Genomic DNA, 21,347 nt, shown 5'->3' with positions numbered 1-21,347 from the left:
CTTTCTCTGGTTGTGGCGAGCGGGGGCTACTCTTCACTGTGGTACGCGGGCTTCTCATTGCGGTGGCTTCTCTTGTTGCAGAGCACAGGCTCTAGGCGTGCGGGCTTCAGTAGTTGTGGCTCGCGGGCTCTGGAGTACAGGCTCAGTAGTCGTGGTGCACGGGCTTAGTTGCTCCGCGGCATGTGGGATCTTCCTGGAGCAGGGATCTAACCCGTGTCCCCTGCATTGGCAGGTGGATTCTTAACCACTGCACCACTAGGGAAGTCCCAAATTTATAAGAATAAGGACTATCTGAAGACAAAATTATCGTTTAGGAAGATAATTCAACCTTCAAATTTTGATGGTTAATTAATAAAGGTGAATTTTGAGGTCTTTTTTAAACTGAAGAGTCTATGAAAGTATCTCTAAATAGTTATAAAGTTTAGGAAGGCAAGCACAATACTGACAAAATTTAAAGTTATTATAAATATTTAGTTCAACTTATACAGTTGTATTATTCATATGCTGATTTTATACTTACTTAGTATGTTATGCTTCTTATATATTTCAATATTTTAATATCTAGTGGATCTTAAAATCACTTAATAGACCTTAAAGTCTGTTTAAATAGAGAGGCTTGTATAGTTGTATCTTTGTTTTGATATCACAACTGTAATTTTATTACAGTCTCTACTTGGGAACATAACCTTAATCGTAACATTATTCCCAACGGGAAAAAATGACTTGCCGCAAAATAAGCTATTTGCTGCAAAACAGGACAAATGCTTCTACTGATAGGTTAGGACTTCGGTCCTGAATTACTGAAATACTTAAAGATCATTCCCTTGCCTGTTCTTAATTCTTGAATAAACAAGTGAAATCAGCGAAATAAATAAAACCAGCAGGGAGATAAGTAAAACATTAAAAAAATTTAATTCATGAGATACACTGCAGTATTTATGTATGCTTGAATATGCTGAGAAACATATCTGGAGGGATACCTATCAAATTATTAACAGTTTACCTTGGGCATGTGGAATTGGGGTAGGGTGAAGGAAGTGCTCTTTTAAATTCATATACTTCTGTATTGTTTGAAATTTTACAATGAGAATTCATTACTTCTATAATAATCAAAACTATAATAGAAATTTAAAAAATAAAAATAGTAACAAAAAGTAAAAAACACAGTAGTTTTAGGAGGTATGGAGAATGTATACAGTATATATTACAGTAGTTTTAAGAGCTACATTGAAGGTACGGAGAATTAAATCATATGGCATATTTTTCCACTAACACTGTGGTGGTAAATATAATTGTGTAGTCTATAATCAAGGAAACAACATTAAAGAAGCCACTTTTAGCAACATTCCGATTTAAAAAGTCCTCTGGGATAAAAGCCCATAAGCAGTGACCCTTCAAAGTGGATACTAAAACTGAAAGTAGGGCTTAACTATTCCTAGAGGATCTACAGGAAAACATGTGAATCTGAAAACTTCAGACAAAAGGAAAAGCTTCATAGAAGTAACTTTGGAATACTAAAACAGTTAACCAAAGGCCAGAAATTGTGTGGATGAGAATTCCAACCAGTCCAAACCCAAAACTAAATCACTGAAATCTTGGTAATCTAGGGATGTAGGTTAGGGGCATCTACTTTACCCATTTGTTTATCATTTCTCCCAATTTCTCAATTGGTCCGCTTTTTATCTCAATGATTTTAACCTAAAAATACTGCAATTTTAATTGGAAGGAATAAAATTAATTCCATCTAGATTAACTTTAGGTTTATTCTTCTAGTTAAAAGAACTAGAAAAATTTGAAACTAACGATTTTCCATTATTCATTTTTTTCCTCATCACTATTTCTAGCTACTTAATGAATATTTTGGGAGGTAATACTTTGGATTTCTCATGGGTCCCTGAAGTTCTGTATATGGGGAAATCTTTTTTCTCATGTTCTAGTGTTTTCTCCTTTGATTGAAGTCATCAGGGATGACAAACTTCTATTATAAACTTTTTTCTTCCAACAAAGAGGATTCTTTAGGTAACTATCGTGTTGATGGTTAAATATCCTCAAAGTTAGAACATCTGTAACTAGAAGTTTCCATCTTTTGCAAGCTACATAGTTAAGTGCTTAACTAATATAATTTTGCACTCCTAAAAGATTGTTCCTGACTTAGGTGTCAAAGGCTTGTGTAGGATTATACTCACAGCATAAGGAAGTAATATGGAAAACTTCACAAAATCTAATCAGAAATTATTATAAATAGCAGAGATAAAGGATATAAAGTCATAATGACCATACTTTATAAAGTTACAACAGCCGGAATTTTGCTGTTTCTCAATGGATTACTGTATTTTAATTAAAAAAAAAAAGATTCATCATAACTAAGTATATAAAGTATTTAGCATGATGCCAGGTACAAAATAACAATAAAACTTAGCTCTATAATGAAAAATGGATTAAAACAATAAACAAAAATATAAGAAACCAAAATGGAGAAAAAAAGCTTAGAACTAATTTCCTGGAGTATGTATTTAAATGGAAAGTCGAAGCTCACAGAGAGCAGTAAGAAATTCTGCATTTTCTGGATCTATCTTTTGGGCCCTTTCATAGTACTCAGCAGCTTGCCTCTTTTCTCCCTCCAGCTTGTAAACAAACCCTAGAGCACTTAAACTCTGCACATCTGAAGCATTGTGACCAAGTCTCTTGGCAGCCAATTTCTTTACAGCACTTGTCAGTTTAGTACGCAGAGATGACCTGTCTTTGACCTTTAAGGCTTCTAAATAATGGTGGATGGCAGTATTTTCTGATTTACAGTGAAATTCCTGAAAGCGGCCATAGTGGTAGTGTATCTGATGTTTGTGATCATCAGTTATGTTCTCCAGACGAAGAGCTTTCTGAAAAATGTCTTCAGCATTGCTATACTGGCTTCCCTCAGCGTACATGTTGGCCAGGTCCGTGTAGGCAAATGCAAACATAGAATCTCGCTCCACAGCTTCTCTGAAATGAAATATAGCTGATGTAATCAGCTCATCAACTTTCAGTTTATCCTTTCCTTTAGGTCTGTTGCGAGTGGCCTTCTTGATTTGGATCATTTGTGCCCTATAGCAAAGTCCCATTTGGTGATGCAGGAAAGAAGAGGTTGGTGTCGCCTCTAAGGCCTTTTTCAAAAGTTCAAGAGCTTTGTCCCAGGAATTTTTTCTCCTATAGAATTTGGCTGCATAACGAAGAACGTAAGGTTGGGATGATATTTGGTCCAGGATTTCTTCAATATACTTTTCCCCTTCAGCTTCTGCATGTACATCTTGAAGCTTCAGCGCCAGAAAAACCTTAATATATGAATTATCTGGGTTCAGGGTAACAGCTTTCCGCAGGGGGCCCAGAGAAAAGCTCTTTATAGACCCTTCTCTGTCAGAATCATCCAGCCGATACACTGTGATGGCATAGCCAATGTTAAATTCTGGATTGTCGGGTTCTGCTTCCAGAGCCTTCTCAAAAGCTGCTTTAGCCTTTTGGTGATACTTTCCTCCAAATTTCAAGAGTGCCCACCCTTTCTCACAGTCAATCTCTGGACGCTCCAACTTGTAGTTAGAAGGACTGGACAATTTCTTGCAGACGTTCCCTACCTTGTCTATATACTTCTGAGCTTCTTTAAGCTGGTCCATGTGATAATAAACCCAGGCATAGTTTCCCCAAGTGACCAGACTTCGTACTTCTTCTTTGTCCGAGTGTTCTCGCTGTATTATTTCTTCTGCTTGTTTCAAGCACCCTAGAGCATCTTTATTTTGGCCCTTTAGGTGTTTCACATAGGCCAACAGGTTATAAAGAGTGAGTCTGGATTTTGTGGTAAGAAATTCAAGCTGTTGCCCAATTGTATCTTCTACATCAAACAGATCAATGTCTTCCTTAAGTAAATTCCATGTGAAGTGACATTCTAACTCCAACAGAATGGCCTTCAATGAGTCCTTAGGAATTTCACTGTCAAAGATAAAATCCTTTTTAATTTTTGAAGAAATAAAGGAAATAAATTTTAAAATCTTAAACAGGTTAAGCAAAGAACTATATTTTATCTATTTGATCTTACAGTTAAAGCACTAGGTTTCTATAACTCTATACAGAGGAAACTAGTATAGTTATGTCCTAGAAATATTTCATTAAATTCACATTATTTATTGCAAAACCAATTCTGGAGAGATGACAGCATTTTCTATGTTATAGGGTATCTATTTCCTTTTGGCAGTCACTAACCCACAAGGACCACCTATTTTTAGAGAGGGGAATTTAAAATATTGTATTTACTAGTTCTGAAAATTAAGAATAATAGATATATACACAGTTAGTAAACAACATAAAAATTTCTTTTCTGTATTATGAGTAGTGAAGGGAGAGGGGAGAAGGTGAGAAATAAGAAAAAGAAGTACACTGAAGGAGACAGAAGCCACATGAATATATAATTTTTGCAGAGAAATAAAGAAACAAACAAAGGAAACCCCACAGAGAAAAAAAAGACACAGAGTCAGACAGGAACAGGAACAGGAATACCAAGAGACGGGAACAAGTATAAGTTTGAGATATAACAAAGACTTAGAGAAAATGGGGAAAAAGCAAAAGGAGGGTTAGTAGGTTTTGATGTTATGTGCTATATCCTTCTGACCTTTAGGATTGTGGGCAAAAATAAAGGCTACCACCTATTATTAACTTAACATTACCCTTAATGTTCACTTCACAAATATTTGTTGAACTCCCTTTGTGTGAAGCACAGTGTTATCTCTGCAGGGCCTAGTTTCATCTCTGAAATTAGGAAGCTGAAGGGGAAAGGAAGGGACAGGAAGTATTTATTCATTACCGAAAGGCTTTTCTGTGCAAGATCTTCTGAATAACCCTGGGGATGTAACTGTGAATAAGACACAGCCCTGCTTATACAGAGCTTATAAGTACACAGTCGATTACAACTCAGCATTCCAATAAAGTTCCATGGAAGTGACTCAGGAGGGCACATAGTCCAGTGCTGTGGACATCTGGGGCCTTCATTTGGTGGAACACCTCCCCCTACTCTCAGTCCATGTGATCTGAGACAGGCTGTCTACACTTTCCTCCAGTCTGTAGGCAAGCACACATATTCCAGCCATTCCTTGGACCCAGTGATATATTCAGAGATAATCCAATTAAAATATAATTTTGCTGAAATGGGGCTTTGCTGGAACTCTCTTCCAAAAATTTTAAGCTTGTAGAATATAAGCTGGAGTTGCTGGTGGCCATCTTTCCAAACTCTTGGGGACAGCCTGCCTGAGAAAGAATCAAACATAGAGGAAAGCAAGGCTTAGACAGGCATAAAGACAGATTGCTTGTGGTGCTGACTAAATACCTGGATCACACTATCCATCCCTGGACTTCTACTGTTTTAAGGAAATATCTCTCTTTTTGCCTAAGCCAGTTTGAACTGGGTTTCTCCTGTCTGCAACTGACAAAATCCTGATTAATATACCTAGTTTTGTTTGTTTTGCTGATGGTCATGGTGAGGCAGTCAGGAAAGACTTTCTAAATCTACAATTGGCCACAATTAAGGGTTGAAAGAAATTTACAGAAAAAAAAAAAAGCTACTTAAGGCTTCTCTCTAATTTTCGGGTGAATAATGAACAGTGTGTGTGTATTTCCCTTTATGCTGTGTACAGGACTCTCCTCCTTATATGTATGTATGCATATTTGTATAAATGTTTATGGGAACTATAGTATTTCTATCAAGAAACATTTATTGGGGACTTCCCTGGTGGTCCAGTGGTTAATAATCTGCCTTTCAATGCAGGGGATGCGGGTTCGATCCCTGGTTGGGGAACTAAGATCTCACATGCCGCGGGGCAACTAAGCCCGCACGCTGCAACTACTGAGCCCGCACACCCTGGGGTCCATGCACCACAACTAGAGAGAAACCCGCATGCCACAATAAAGAGCCCACGTGCCACAACGAAAGATCCCGCATGCCACAACGAAGATCCCGTGTGCCGCAACTAAGACCCAATGCAGCCAAATAAATGAAAAAAAAAAGGAAACATTTATTGATCACCTCATGTCATACATGCCAGGCAATATGCTGGTTGTAGTGAATATAGTAATGAGCAAGACAGAAAAAGGCCTTTTCTGCATGGTAATTCTATTATAGGAGAGGAGGGAACAAAAGGGGTTGACAGAAAATAAACATGTAAACAAATCAATGGACAACATAATTCCAGATAGTAAGTGTTAAGAAAAAAAAAATCAGAGTAATGGGATTATGTGGTGGTGGTGGTGGTGGTGTACTTTAGTTATGATTGTCAAGGAATTCTTTTTGTTGGGGCTGACCTGTGCATTGCAGGATATTTAGTAGCATCCCTGGCCTTGACCCAGTAGATGTAACTAGCATTCCTCCAGTGGTGACAACCAAAACTGTCTCCAGACATCACCAAATGTCCCCTGGGGTGGGGGGCAAAAATTACCCTGGTTGAGAAGCACTGGCTTAGACCATTCTGTCCTAAGATCTTTTATGACTTCCTCCTTTTCATTGTTGAGGTCTTACTTCAACTCAATTGCCCCTTTCTAATCTTAATAATCAGTAGGGGAGCAGATAAACCAAGAAATCTGGTGTCATGAAAGTCTAAGGAAGAAAATGTTGATTTCGAAAAAAGAGAGATAAATGTTTAATGTGCACAATGATCCTAAGAGGTTGAGAAAATGAGGACAGAGATCACTGTTTTGGGAGGAGTAAAGTTGTGGGGGAACTTGATGTTTTAACAGAACGGTAGGGATGGAAATATTACTGGAGTGGGTTGAGGGGATAATGAGAAGAGGAGAAGAAGTGGATATGGGGAATATAGGTCACTCCTTCAAGGAATTTTACTATGAAGGGAGTAGAGAAACAGAGGCAAATCTGAGGAAATTGTCAAAAATTTTTTCAATCATATTTTTAATGACTTAATGATATGTCAAAGGGAAATGACCCACTATTAAGGGAGAAAATGATGCTTGTGGGAGAGATGGGGATAATTGTGAGAAGGATGGAATATGAAGCAGAGTGAAACTATACATTGTTAATACTACTCAAATCTTTATCTCCAGCCCCAAACTCCTAACCATGGTTACTTTGCCCTTTACCATCTGGCCCATGTCTACTTCTCTAATATCATTTTGTGCCACTTTCCTCATGCTCACTGCACTCCAGTCATACAAGCCTTTACAAAATTTTATTGTTCATTATTTCTTATGCCAAGTATGCACCTACGTCAGGGCATTTGTACCTGCTTTTTATTCCCTCACTCTGTGAATTCTTCCTAAGAGAGTACTAGGGTTTACTTATTCTCATAATTCTAGTCTTGGCTCAAATCTCAGCTCTTCAAAGAAGGCTACCCCTGACCACTTTAGCTGAAGCTGCATCTCCACCTTGCCTGCCATCCTAAAGTCTAGTCTATCACATTTTCCTATTCTTCACAGCACCTTTATCAATATTTTCTGGGAGTTGGGAAGGAAGAGAAGAGTGCTTTGAATCAAATATGAGATTGAGGTTTTAAAATGAATTGGGCTGAGTCTTTAGGAACTGGAAAGAGGCTGTCCTAATAGCCAAAAGTGGCAGAAGAGTCAGAGAACTGGACTAATTATACAATTAGTAGTAGTGATTAGAAAAATAAAACCACTTCATATTTATAATCTAATCATATACTTCATGAAATGTTTTCTAATTTTATAAATACTAAATTTAAACATTAATAGCTAACTTAGTATTATATTTAGTAGACATTTACGTTCACTTAGAAATACTAATTTTAATTTTATAATTTTTTCATATTTATTCTCTTTCTCATGTGGTCTGTATATACATATAAACACATATATACAGGTCCCACATTTTAGTGATTGCAGGTTCTAGACCAGAGCTTTCTAACAGAACTTCCTGCCACAATGGGAATGTTCTTATCTGTGCTGAACAATGTGATAGACACTAGCCACATGTGACCACTGATCACTTGAAATGTGGCTAGGATGACCAATGAACTGCTTTTTATATTTTATTTACTTTTAATTAATTTGAATAGTCATGTATGACTAGTGGTTACTGCATGGGATAGGACAGTTGAAGACACTGGGCCTATAAACCTTAACGTATAAAAAAGCCTCAAGCCCAAGAGGCTAGACCTCTACTCTAACTTGAAATTTTCCCTATTTTATTCACAGTGAGGGCTAAATTAAATGGCAAACAAGGATATATTTGAGAAAACAACTTTATGCGTAAGACCTAGGTTCACTACAGATTCAGCTCAATAGTATAAATGGTACACTTATACAATATATTTCTAGAATCAGATGAGAGGTCAAAAAAAACACCCCCAAAAACCATTCACTTGCCACACTGCACGTCAGGCAGTGTGCCAAGCACTTTACACAAATTACATTAAATTTTTATAACAATGTCTTATTATTTTCACAATTTTATGGATGAGGACTGGGAAACAGAGTTTAAATTACATGTCCAAGGTTACACAGCTATAGTGTCCAAGCACAGATTCAAACCTAGTTCTGCCTGACTTAAACAAAAGGTTATGCCTTTTAACCATAATGCTATATTACCTCTTTCACATAAAAATTGGAGTTTTTTTTAGAATATTTTGCTTTAAAATATAGGATATGTCTAATGTATGTAAAATTCACTTTGCCTGGGAAGGACTTAAAAGAAAACAAGAGATTTTAGAGCAGCTTAAAGAGCAGGTAAGAGGTTGTGTAACTGCCCATTGGAAAAGACATGTCAGACAGTTAAAGGTCTCAGGATAAGAAAACAATGTTTTCAAATACGAGCCCTCAATCTAAAGTCATAGCATTCTGCATTGTTGGAGCAGTTTTGAGATGGAGCTGCTTCTCACTAGGACACGCTGTGGAGGGGCAGAGAGGGTGATTAATGATTCTTTCAAATAACAAAAGAGCTGGCTGGAAATGTATTAAAAGTGATCTGAAGGAAGGACAAAAATCTTAGTTATCCAAGATATAGTTATCATCATTATTAATGTAAGGGAATTAAAATACCTTTTTCTCCATAATCCAAAAATGTATATGCTGATGATCTTCCAAGGTATTTCTTGTATCTCTGATCTCTCCCCTGAATTCCAGACTTACCTAACTTTCAGTTTACATCTTCAATTAGAAGTTCAGTTGGCATCTCAAGTAAATATAGACATTCTAGAAATCTGGGTTCCTTGAGCCTGTTCCTCCCTTGGTTTTCCCCACCTTGTTTGGTACCTCTTAGTCCCACAGGCCAAATAACCTAGGAGTCATCTTTGATTCCTATTCTTCTTTCAACCTCTCATCCAATCCAATAGGAAGTCCTGTTAATTCTATCACCCAAATACATCTCAAATCCATCCACTTTTTTCCATTTCCACTGCTAGTCTAGGAAAATAGGAAAGACTATTACCTTTCCTTTGAGCTGTGGCAAAAATCTGGTCTCTCTTTCCACTCTTGGTCCCCATACAGTATTAGTAAACTTTTGAAAATGTAAATCGGATTACGTCAGTCTCCTGGTTTAAAATCTCCCAATAGCTTCCCAACACCCTTAGATTTTAATCTAGCCTTTGCCATGTCTTACAAGTCCCTAAAGGAGCTGGACTTGTCTACCCACCCAACCTTGTCTTCTCCTACTCTCCTCCTCTTTATCTGTGTTTTAGACATACTGATCTTCTTCCTATCTTGAACATATTAAGTTCAAGGACTTTTACACCTGTTGTTTTTACTCTACTTAAAAAGCTCTGCTCCTAAATCTTTGTATGACTAGCTCCTTCCTTTAACTCAGCTCAACTATTCCTTACCCAAGAGGCCGCCTGTGGTAGAGCTATCTAAAATAACCCCCTCCATTCTAGGTCACTCTCTTAGCCCTATTTTATTTTCCTTATAGCTCTTATCACTTTCTGAGTTATGTTGATTATTTACTCATTTATTCTTGGTTCTCTATTTCTCCCATTTAAATGAGAATAAGGACCTTACTCCAGTTTTATGTTTTTCACCTCTGTGTCCCCAGCATCTGTGATTTCAGGCATATAAGAGAAACTCAATAATAAATATTTGTTGAGTGAATGCAGTTATATACTGGTACCTTCTGGCATTTCCAGCCCAGAGGCATGAGCCTAGCATTAAAGAAAAAAAGCACCTGAATTTCAGATGAGGGAATCCTGCTAGCTCTTCCCATCTTGCTAACGGCTCCAAACTTTCTGCCACTTCAGTCTTCCCTATCCAACATGGGCTTACCAGCCCTCTGCCCAACCACAGAGTAAAATGAACATCTGCCTCTGCGCAAGGACGATGAGGTCGGAGGGCTGTCCCAGGCATTATGATGTGGCTGTGAGATCTCCAAGGGACATTCAGTTAGCCATGTAAGTGCTTTGCCCACACTCTATGGAATTTATGCACAACTGGACACTATGACAAGTTTTACTTTTTCAACTATGTCTACTTAATTTTTAAACTTTGTCTCTGGGAAGCTGGCAGAGAGAGGCTATTGTGTCTGAAGAGGCAACATCTACCTTCAGGTAATTTTGTGTGGGGGGGAGGGGTGTTTTTTGTTTTTGTTTTTTGCCAGGAAGGAGTAGTCTTCCATTTTTCTTGGGAGACAGTGCCCAATGGGGTCCAACCCTCTTCCACAACAACCTGCATCCACATACAGTGCACCCGCCGTTCCTTCCCTGTTTCTTCAGGCCCCTTCCTGATACTTCCCACCTCCCTCCCTTCTTACAAATGGTAGAAGTGAGGCATTTATTAAATATTTTTATAGTCAACATTTGCAAATATTTTGTGCCAGGCATCAGTCAACAACCCCTCCTACAGTCCTGAGAGATGGATGCTATCAATTTTTATAGACAAGAAACAGACCCACCGAACTGAAGAAACTTTGCTTTGGGTCACCCAACTCATAGGTGGTCAAAGTCAGGATTTAGAACAAAGGGCTCTACAGGCTTCAGGGGCCCAAGGTCGGAATCTCCCACTCCTCAGCTTCCCAATGGAGACCGTTAACTACCCACATGCAGGGCAGGGGACCGGATTACATGGGTCAGCCAAGGACCACCCACCACACGCCAGTCAAGGAGACGAGAAAGAAAGCCTCATAAAACGGTGGATGGGTTGGAACAACAACAATCTGTCCACGGTACAAAGGAGGGGGAGGTCAGACCCAGGAATCAGAAGGCAAAATGGCAGGGGCGGACGCGTGTGACGCCGGGGGCTGCGGCCTGCGGGGCCCGGCCACGCAGAAGACGCCCGCACCGGCCCGGGGCCGGCGACGACCAGAGCCGCAGGGAGGTGACAGGCCTGCGGGACGCGTCGCCCGGCACCCCCAGCCCCGCCGCCCCCCGGCCCGACAGTCCCGACCGCGGACGCCCGGGGCTCGAAAGAAGGGTCCGCTCGGCCACCCTCCCCAGCAGGCCCGCCTTCAGCCGTCCCGGACCCGGACAGGGCTCCCGGGGAGCGTCCCCAACGCAGATGCCCGGCGGCCGGGCTCGGCCCCTTCAAAGGCCGCAGCGCTGCGCTGGGAATGGAATACGCGAGAAACGCGGGTGTGCCACAAAGGCCCCACGGAGTTGGGGAGAAGAAGCGGGCAGAAGCCCTCACCTCATGGTGGCTGGGCTCTGCGGCCGTCTTGGGAGGCGCCGGTCCTCTCCGCTTCTCTCCTCAGCACTCGGCTGCTGCGCGGACTGAGCGGCCGCCTGCGTGTGCGCGCGCGCGCGCGCGCGCGCGAGCGGGATGACCGCAGCGCTAGTCCGCACGCGCGCGGGCGGCCGCTTTGTTCAAGGCAGGACCAGAGCGGGAAGAGGAAACTAGAAAGTGAAACTGATCCCCGACTAGGCGGAGTCCAGCCCCGGAAAACAGAAACTTGTGGAAGAGCTAGTTGAGTGGGCCCCGGAGCCGGCTGAGGAGTGGCAGTGAGAGGTTTGCGCAGCGCGGGGTCGTTCGGGGTGGAATTTACAGCTGGGCCTCGAGACTTCGGTATTGGCTCTCACCTGCCTCGCTGAGTCCACTTGCCTCAAGATTAGCTTTCTTGGGCGTGGTTGTTTGTTGTTGTTGTTGTTTTAACTAAAATGACAGGAGATTGCTCAACGTTGTTTTGGTTGTGTGGAGGCGATGCGCTTTACAGCTTTCTGCGTCCTAGGCTGGAACTCAAGTCTTGATTCAGCCAACACAGGTGCAGTGCCGTGCACTTGTGCCATAATTTCCATTGGGTAAATCTAGAGAAATTCGGGGGCCAAAATGTGTATACATTCAACATTTTGGTAGCTGTTGCCGAATAGCTTTGCAAAGAGGTTTATACACCCCCCACCCACAATTGTATGAAAGTTCCGTTGCCTTCCATGCCCTTGCCAACCGAGCTTCCTATAATAAGGTCCCAATAAAGTCGAGGTGGTATTAGGAATCTAAGCGGAAAATAGCGAATGCCAATACACTAAAAATTTTGTCCCCTTCGAATTCAATCATTCATTCCTTCAACCAGTTTTATTAAATAACTGCTAAAAGCCAGACATTGCTGAAGGCCCTGTCAATATAGCTGGGAATAAAAGAGACAAGGGGCAAGCCCTACCCCGTTCACCGTCTTCTGCATTTTGTTCCTGGTTGTGCACAGAGAGTGGAGATAATTCTCAAACTTTGAGAAAACGTGTTCCTCATCGAAACGTTTAAAAGGCACCAGCTTATCACTTTTATACCATCCTAGTCACTTTGCTTTGAAATGAATGGACAGTGATGTACAGTTTTTGCTATGTGGTCACTAGTTTTAAAAGTGCTGACTTTTTCATTCAGTTTTGCTGGAAAAAGGGGCCTGTAGATAAAGTCAGTTCTTGCTTCCCCAGAATCACGTTAACCATGGCTAACAGTGTAGGTACAGAAGTGTAGTTAGTTGTGCGTTTGTGATTTTATTACTCTCCTATTTGTTTGGAGTTAATTTGTAGTGTGAGAGGTAAAGATAAAGAACATATAAAACATTTTTTTGTTAGGTGGTGCTATGGAGAAAAAGCAGAGAGAAGGTTGGAGTGCAAGGTGTTTTGCTGTTATAAATATCTTGGTGAGGGAAGGTTTCACTGAGAACGTGACAGTTGAGCAAAGATCTGAAGGGGGTGAACAAATTAGCACTGTAGACATGGGCCTAAGGAAGAGCGTTCCAGGCTGGGGGAACGGTAAGTGCAAAGGCCTGGAGGTGCAAGCATACTTGGCAAGCGCAGATGGTGTGGTTGGAGTGCAGAGAGCAGGGAAAACGTCCTAAGAAGTGAGGCTGGAGCGGTAATGTGGATGCGGTGGGTGTGTAGGCTGTTGGAATGTTTAAGTGGGAAGCCACATTTTAGAAAAAGTACTGAATGGTTTATTTGGAGGTAGAAAAATAAGCCCAGAATTTCCTCCTTCCTAAGGATGTAGAACATTTAATAGAGCTCTGTTTGAACAAATGTCCAGTGCGTAGGTAGTGTTTTTTCTTCCTTGTTCCTACTCCTTTCCTTTCCTTTCTTTTAGCTGTATCTGGGCCAAGAGATAGTCTTTGCTTATTAAGGTTTGCATGGACAGCAGCTAAACAATCAATGATAAAAATCAAAAGGGAAAAAAAGATCCTGGTTATCAACTTATATTGTTTAGGAATTCAAATTCAGAAAGACAAAAACCGTCTATAAAAATTTTAAAGGAATATACACTTTCAGGACTGAGAAGAAGCAAAGACCCGACTGTTGAGTAGGTGTTGAACATGCTGAAAGTATTGGATGGAATTTGAATATCAGTCTTTTTTTCACAGACTGTTGGATTGGGTGGATTCTTGGGAAGATTAATCATGTATTACCTTCTGGATTTATTCTCATCAACCTGTGAAACACAGCAAGTAGAGAAAAAGAGAAGTAGAACATGAAACTTGGCAACTGATCAAAAATCTGCTTGGGAAACTGAAACTTAAGTAATAACTCTTCCAAGGAACAGATATAAGCCAGAGTTTCTGAACCTTGGCACTATTGACAGCTTAGGATGTTTAAGCAGCAATCTTGCATCTCTCCACTAGATGTCAGTAGCACCCTGAAGTTGTGACAAATGAATTTGTCTCCATATAATGCTAAATCCAACTTCTTTTGTTGTTGTTGTTGTTTTTGTCCCGAGGGGCAAAATCCTCCTCTTCCCTCTTCCCCAGAGTTGAGAATCATGTAAGTAATACCCTCATGTATATACCTAATTTATTTGAATTAGTCTTCCCAGCACAGCCCGAAAGAGAGAGGAGGTGGACTTTAGGTAGGACAGGGAAAGTGGATACAGATCAAGGGAAGTTGGGGGTGGTACTGGAGTTCAAGAGATGGCCTGGGTGAAAGGATTGATATCCAGGGGAATGGCAGTGAAGGCGTACTCCCTTCAGCATGGGCTTCAAAGTGGAGATGCCTGTATCACATTTGGTGTGGCTGGGGACAAGATACAGAGCTATGGACACAGACTGAGGGTGGGCAGCTCAAGCTGGGGCAGGCTGTAGGGTAGAGGCTTTTAGTCCCAATGCCGTTCCAGCTCTAGCAGCGTCGTGAGAATGGAGACATTGGTGGCCAGGCTGATCCTCAAGGAGGCAGAGCCTGTGGTGGTGTGTAGACAGCAATTAGCAAGGACTTGGGCTGGGGCACCTATAATAGTAGTGAATGGCAGGAGCTATGGCTTGGCTTGATTCAGGGTACATGAGAGACCCCGCTGGGCACTTGGGGGAACTCTAAATCAGGACACCGACTGAGGTTCTGTCAGTCATTTCCGTGGGAGTAACAAGCTCCTGAAATTCAGCTGTCAACTTAAAGCTGTCAGTTACCACTTGGTAATCCCTGGATATGTTCATTTGTAAGCTTGGCAATAGTATCTTTAGTACCAAAGAGCATCTGTTTTCCTGGATTTGCTGCTTGTTATTTTTCTCTGCAAACATCCAGGCTGTCACACATTTTAGTTTTACTGAGCTCCGGGAAGTGCAGAGACCTCTTCCAGAGTTGGGAAGGATGGGAGAGAGAGGTGGTATTAGGTTATAAGACACACTAAGTAAATGTGATCTCTGGAGATTGTCAAACACATCTCACACAAACACATTACATAATCCAGAGATTTATTTTACATTAATGAGCTCTGCTTTCTGGGTACAAACGATGTATAACAATACCTGGGAAAAACTGCCTAGTTGAGAATTGACCACTTATCCAATAATTATTTACCTTTAATATTTCTGACTCGGGGAGTTGGCAGTGGTTAGACTTATTTAAGTACCTTACAGCCTCCTCCCACCAACACAAGCACTTTAAGTTATGTTTTTGTTAATCTAATAAATCTCATGTTTTAGTGATAAGGAAGTTGTGAAAATTGCTTGTATGTAACTCTGATGCCTGCCCCTCAATGATATAAATTCTGCTCACTTTATTTCCTATAGAGTTTCAGTAAAAATCCAAAGCCTTGCCCAATATTTCTGGGAATTCCCTGGGGACTTGTATTTTCTGTGGATTAGGGGTCTGCACCAGGAAATACAGGCAGCCTCCAGAATCTGGAAAAGGTACCAAAAGAATTGTCCCCTAGAGCCTCTGGAGGGAATCTGACTGTGCCAACACCTTGATTTCAGGCCAATGAAACCAATTTCAGACTTCTCATCTCTAGAACTGTAAGATAATAAATGAGTGTGGTTTTAAGCCACCAAGTTTGTGGTAATTTATTAGAGCCACATAGGAAATTCATACATCCTCCCCCCAGACACACACAAGAATGAAAAAACAATAACATTGGTTCCTTAATTTTCCTTTTAAAAACACTATTTGTTGTGCATTGTCCATTAATAAAATGTCATAATCAAAGATGATTGCTACAGCCGGTCTCTCAGATCCTTTAGCATCGTTTTGTTTTGTTTTTTTTCATTTTGTTTTTTTTGTTTTTGCGGTACGCGGGCCTCTCACTGTTGTGGCCTCTCCCGTGGCGGAGCACAGGCTCCGGACGCACAGGCTCAGCGGCCACGGCTCACAGGCCTAGCCACTCCGCGGCATGTGGGATCTTCCCAGACCGGGGCACGAACCCATGTCCTCTGCATCGGCAGGCAGACTCTCAACCACTGCGCCACCAGGGAAGCCCGTAGCATCCTTTTAATATTCCTTTTTTCTTTTTCTTTTTAACATCTTTATTGGAGTATAATTGCTTTACAATGGTATGTTAGTTTCTGCTTTATAACAAAGTGAATCAGCTATACATATGCATATATCCCCATATCTCTTCCCTCTTGTGTCTCCCTCCCTCCCACCCTCCCTATCCCACCCCTCTAAGTGGTTACAAAGGACCGAGCTGATCTCCCTGTGCCATGTAGCTGCTTCCCACTAGCTATCTATTTTACATTTGGTAGTGTATATATGTCAATGCTACTCTCTCACTTCGTCCCAGTTTACCCTTCCCCCTCCCCGTGTCCTCAAGTCCATTCTCTACATCTGTGTCTTTATTCCTGTCCTGACCCTAGGTTCATCAGAACCATTTTTTTTTAGATTCCATATATATGTGTTAGCATACGGTATTTGTTTTTCTCTTTCTGACTTACTTCACTCTGTATGACAGACTCTAGGTCCATCCACCTCACTACAAATAACTCAGTTTCGTTTCTTTTTATGGCTTAGTAATATTCCATTGTGTATATGTGCCACATCTTCTTTATCCATTCATCTGTCAAAGGACACTTAGGTTGCTTCCATGTCCTAGCACTTGTAAATAGACCTGCAATGAACATTGTGGTACATGACTCTTTTTGAATTATGGTTTTTTCAGGGTATATGTCCAGCAGTGGGAATGCTGGGTCATATGGTAGTTCTACTTTTAGTTTTTTAAGGAACCTCCATACTGTTCTCCATAGTGGCTGTATCAATTTACATTCCCACCAACAGTGCAATAGGGTTCCCTTTTCTCCACACCCTCTCTAGCATTTATTGTTTGTAGATTTTTTGATGATGGCCATTCTCACTGGTGTGAGGTGATACCTTACTGCAGTTTTGATTTGCATTTCTCTAATGATTAGTGATGTTGAGCATCCTTTCATGTGTTTGTTGACAATCTGTATATCTTCTTTGGAGAAATGTCAATACCAGCAAATGACTGAATCAATAGCACTTCAAACAAAATGGCATAAAACAAGAGACGCTACTTGGCACAGTTTGACAATGAATTAAATTTCAAACGTCTTCATGGGGAAAGCTGACCTTTAATTGACTGTGTATTTGTTTTACTGTCTTTCTTACTAGATTGTAAGCTGCATGAGGTTTGGGGAAAATGTCTGCTTTGTTTCACTGAAGGGTAGCAGAATATGCCACCCCCAAATATGCCACCTTGCCATAGGATTATTTTGATCTAAAGGCAGTTGAAAAGAAGCAGATATAAGGAAAGCTCTCTGCTCTCCCCCATCTGCCTGAAAAAAAAGTCTCTCCTCCTCTACCAGGAATGACAGAAGTTAATCACCTGAGACAACTCTAGTCTCTAATCAACCCAGAGACACAAAAACAGAAAAATATGCATCACAAACCTTATAAGCAGGCTATTATCTTCCATTAGTTTCCCTCATATATTTGCCTTCCTATAATTCGCCACTTAGAAACTAAAGTTCTTTGCCTTTACCTTATCACTTCTCTAAAAATGTATTGTTTGTTTGTTAGAATGCTGTATAAACCCACCCCTTTGAATTACTCATCACTGGGTACTGCCCTGTGTATGCCTGATGCAGTGTTAATAAACTTGTTTGTTTTTCTCTTGTTAATCTGTCTTTTTTCAGTTAAGGCCCAAGCCAATGAACCTAAAATGGGTAGAGGAAAAAGAATTTTCCCTCCCCTACATCACCATAGTATTTTTGGTATCTAGCACTGAAAACTATTTATTGATAAAATGAATGAACTGAACATTTTATTTTATGTAAGTCCAGTGGGTTTTTTTTAATAGATCTTTATTGGAGTATAACTGCTTCAGGATACTGTGTTAGTTTCTGTTGTACACCAAAGTGAATCAGCCATATGCATACACATGTCCCCATATCCCCTCCCTCTTGAGCCTCCCTCCCATCCTCCCTATCCCACCCCACTAGGTGGACACAAGCACCGAGCTGATCTCCCTGTGCTATGCTGCTGCTTCCCACTAGCTAACTATTTTACATTCAGTGGTGTATATATGTCGATGCTACTCTCACTGTACCCCAGCTTCCCCCTCCCACCCCATGTCCTCAAGTCCATTCTCTATGTCTACATCTTTATTCCTGCCCTGCAGCTAGGTTCATCAGTATCATTTTTTTTTTAGAGTCCATATATAGTTAGAATACAGTATTTGTTTTTCTCTTTCTTACTTACTTCACTCTGTCTGACAGACTCGAGGTCCATCCACCTCACTACAGATAACTCAATTTGGTTTCTTTTTATGGCTGAGTAATATTCCATTGTGTATATGTGCCACATCTTCTTTATCCATTCCTCTGTCGATGGACATTTAGGTTGGTTCCATGTCAAGGCCAGTGTTTTATTTGCTACAAATCTACTCAACAAACTTTCTTTTTTTCTACTATATAACATTCACAGAGAAATGGTTCTTCTCTCTGTTCCTCTCTCTCTCACACACACACAGAGACCTGTATAGTCTGTTTCACTATTTTCTCAATACAACCAATGTTTTATCAGGTTTGAGTAATTGTTCAAAGATTACATCATTGCAGTGAATTACATAATATGTTTTTGAAAGCAGCAAGCAGAAAAGATGATTAGTATATGTTGACATAAAATCAAGTGATATGTAAGAGTGGTCCATATTTCAATGCCTACGGGTCGGTCACAAGCACAGAGTTCTCCAAGACAGGAACCAGCCTCAGGGCCTGCTCGTAATACTCCAGGGCTTCATTCATTTCTCCTTTTACTTTGTGGATGAACCCAAGGATGCACAAGCTTTCTATATCTGATGCATCTTTCTGAAGTTTCTTTAAAGCCAATTTCTTCAAAGAACTGATACTTTTATCCCTTCCTAATGATGCGTTGTCTATTTTTACTGCTTTTAAATAATGGCTGATTGCATCAACTTCAGATTTTTTTTGATATTCCAGAAATCGGCCGTAGTGGAAATGTACCTGTTGCAGCATATGTTTGTTGAGTGCTTCCATGCATAACACCTTTTGATAAGCATCTTCAGCTTTTTTGTGGTCACCTGCTTCTGTGTACATTTCTGCCAGGTCTATGTAAGCAAACTCAAATGTGGGCTTTTGTTGCACAGCAAATTCAAAATGATGTATGGCTGATTGTATTATTCTGTTGATGTTTGCTTTATCCTGTCCTTTAGGCTGCCAGTTGGTAGCTTTCTTTATTTGGATGATTTGTGACTTGTAGCAAAGCCCCATCTGGTGATGCAGGAGGACAGAGGAGGGTGTTGCTTCCAAGGCCAGTTTTAACAACTGAAGAGCTTCACCCAGAGAGCCTTTTCTTCGGTAAAACGTGGCAATATATCGAAAGACATAGATCTTTGAAGACGCGTTGGTCAGTGCTTCTTCAATGTATTTTTCTCCTTCAGCTTCTTGTCCTACAGCTTGAAGCTTCAGGGCAAGGAGAACCTTAATATATGCATCTTTTGGATTTAGCCTGATAGCCTGTTTTAGGGTATTCAGACACAATGCCCCAGGACTTTGTTCTTCTTTGTGAAAGCTCTCCAGGCGATAGACGGTGATTGCATACCCAGTGCTGAATTCAGGGTTTTCAGGGTCCACTTCCAGAGCCTTTTCAAAGCAGACCTTGGCCCGTTCATAATTCTCTCCTCCACATTTCAGCAAGGCCCATCCTTCCTCACAGTCCATCTGAGGACACTCCATTCTGTAGCTGGAGGAATTTGCAAGCTTCCTGCAAGTGTTCTTCACCTTGTCCAGGTAAATCTGGGCTTCTGCATGTCGGTCCATGTGGTAATACAGCCAGGCATAGTTGCCCCAGGTAACCAGACTCCTCACGTCTGATTGGTTGGCATGTTCTTGCTGGGTTAAGTCTTCAGCTTCTTTCAAACTCTTCAGGGCTTCCTCATTCTGGCCTCTCAGGTGTTTCACATAGGCCAGTAAGTTGTATATTCCTATGTTGTATTTGGTGTCTAGGAACTCAATCTGGTCCAAGACCCTGTTTTCTAAATCAGGTATTTCATCGTCTTTAATGACCAACTCCCATGTAAAGTGACATCTCAACTGTTCCAGCTTATCCTTGATCTGATCTTCATCAGCATTATTACTTTAAAAACAAAAGCAGATTTTCTTTGTTAGGTGACAAAGAGCCAATAGAAATAAGCCAGACAAAACACCACATATTTAGAGCTTAGCCTTGAAAAGGGCACGCCTGCTTTGATCTTCTTTTGAGTTCCTGTATTTCTAAGATCCATGTGGCCTTTGAATGCAGTTTGCTTGGCTTCATACACTGGCCCCAGCACTTTCTAGCCATGCAACCTCTCTGTGCTTCAGAGTCTCCTTTGTAAAGTGGGGAAAATAATAGACTTATCACACTGGATTTGGTGAGAGTTAATAATCCTATCTATGGAAAGCACTTAGAACATACATATTTCATGCTATGTAAGAGTTTCCTAGGAGATTTGTTCAAGATGGTGGAGTAGAAGGACGTGCGCTCACTCCCTCTTGTGAGAACACCGGAATCACAACTAACTGCTGAACAGTCATCGACAGGAAGACACTGGAACTCACCAAAAAAGATAGCCCACATCCAAAGACAAAGGAGAAGCCACAGTGAGATGGTAGGAGGGCCACAATCACAATAAAATAAAGTCCCATAACCGCTGGGTGGGTGACTCAGAATCTGGAGAACAATTATACCACAGAAGTCCACCCACTGGAGTGTAGGTTCTGAGCCCCACGTCAGGCCTCCCAACCTGGGGGTCCAACAAGGGAGGAGGAATTCCTAGAGAATCAGACTTTGAAAGCTAGCAGGATTTGATTGCAGGACTTTGACAAGACTGGGGGAAACAGAGACTCCACTGTTGGAGGGCACACACAAAGTAGTGTGCGCATCGGGACCCAGGGGAAGGAGTGGTGACCCCATAGGAGACGAAACCAGACCTACCTGCTAGTGTTGTAGGGTCTCCTGCAGAGCCCAGGGGCAGCTGTGGCTCACTGCGGGGACAAGAACACTGGCAGCAGAAGTTCTGGGAAGTACTCCTTGGCGTGAGCCCTCCCAGAGTCTGCCATTAGCCCCACCAAAGAGCCTGTAGGCTCCAGTGCTGGGTCACCTCAGGCCAAACAACCAACAGGGAGGGAACTCAGCCCCACCCATTAGCAGACAGGTAGATTAAAGTTTTACTAAGCTCTGCCCACCAGAGCAACAGTCAGCTCTACCCACCACCAGTCCCTCCCATCAGGAAACTTG

General features: G+C 41.3%; 1 protein-coding gene across 1 annotated transcript in view; it reads right to left on the bottom strand.

Annotated features, from left to right (window-relative positions):
- Positions 1-2,513: 2,513 nt before the first annotated feature.
- The window catches only part of LOC307058371 (uncharacterized protein), a gene marked incomplete at both ends in the record, with an annotated part of 32,078 nt that continues 13,244 nt past the window's right edge, over positions 2,514-21,347 (bottom strand). The window contains 5 exons of the mRNA XM_079711833.1: positions 2,514-3,957; positions 11,156-11,509; positions 11,593-11,762; positions 12,344-12,392; positions 18,774-20,204. Coding sequence (XP_079567959.1) covers positions 2,514-3,957; positions 11,156-11,509; positions 11,593-11,762; positions 12,344-12,392; positions 18,774-20,204 — 3,448 coding nt within the window. The remainder of the gene's footprint in view (positions 3,958-11,155; positions 11,510-11,592; positions 11,763-12,343; positions 12,393-18,773; positions 20,205-21,347) is intronic.

Source organism: Hyperoodon ampullatus, assembly GCF_949752795.1.
Source record: "Hyperoodon ampullatus genome assembly, chromosome: 1".
NCBI lineage: Eukaryota > Metazoa > Chordata > Mammalia > Artiodactyla > Ziphiidae > Hyperoodon > Hyperoodon ampullatus.
This window is presented reverse-complemented; position numbering and strand designations above follow the sequence as displayed.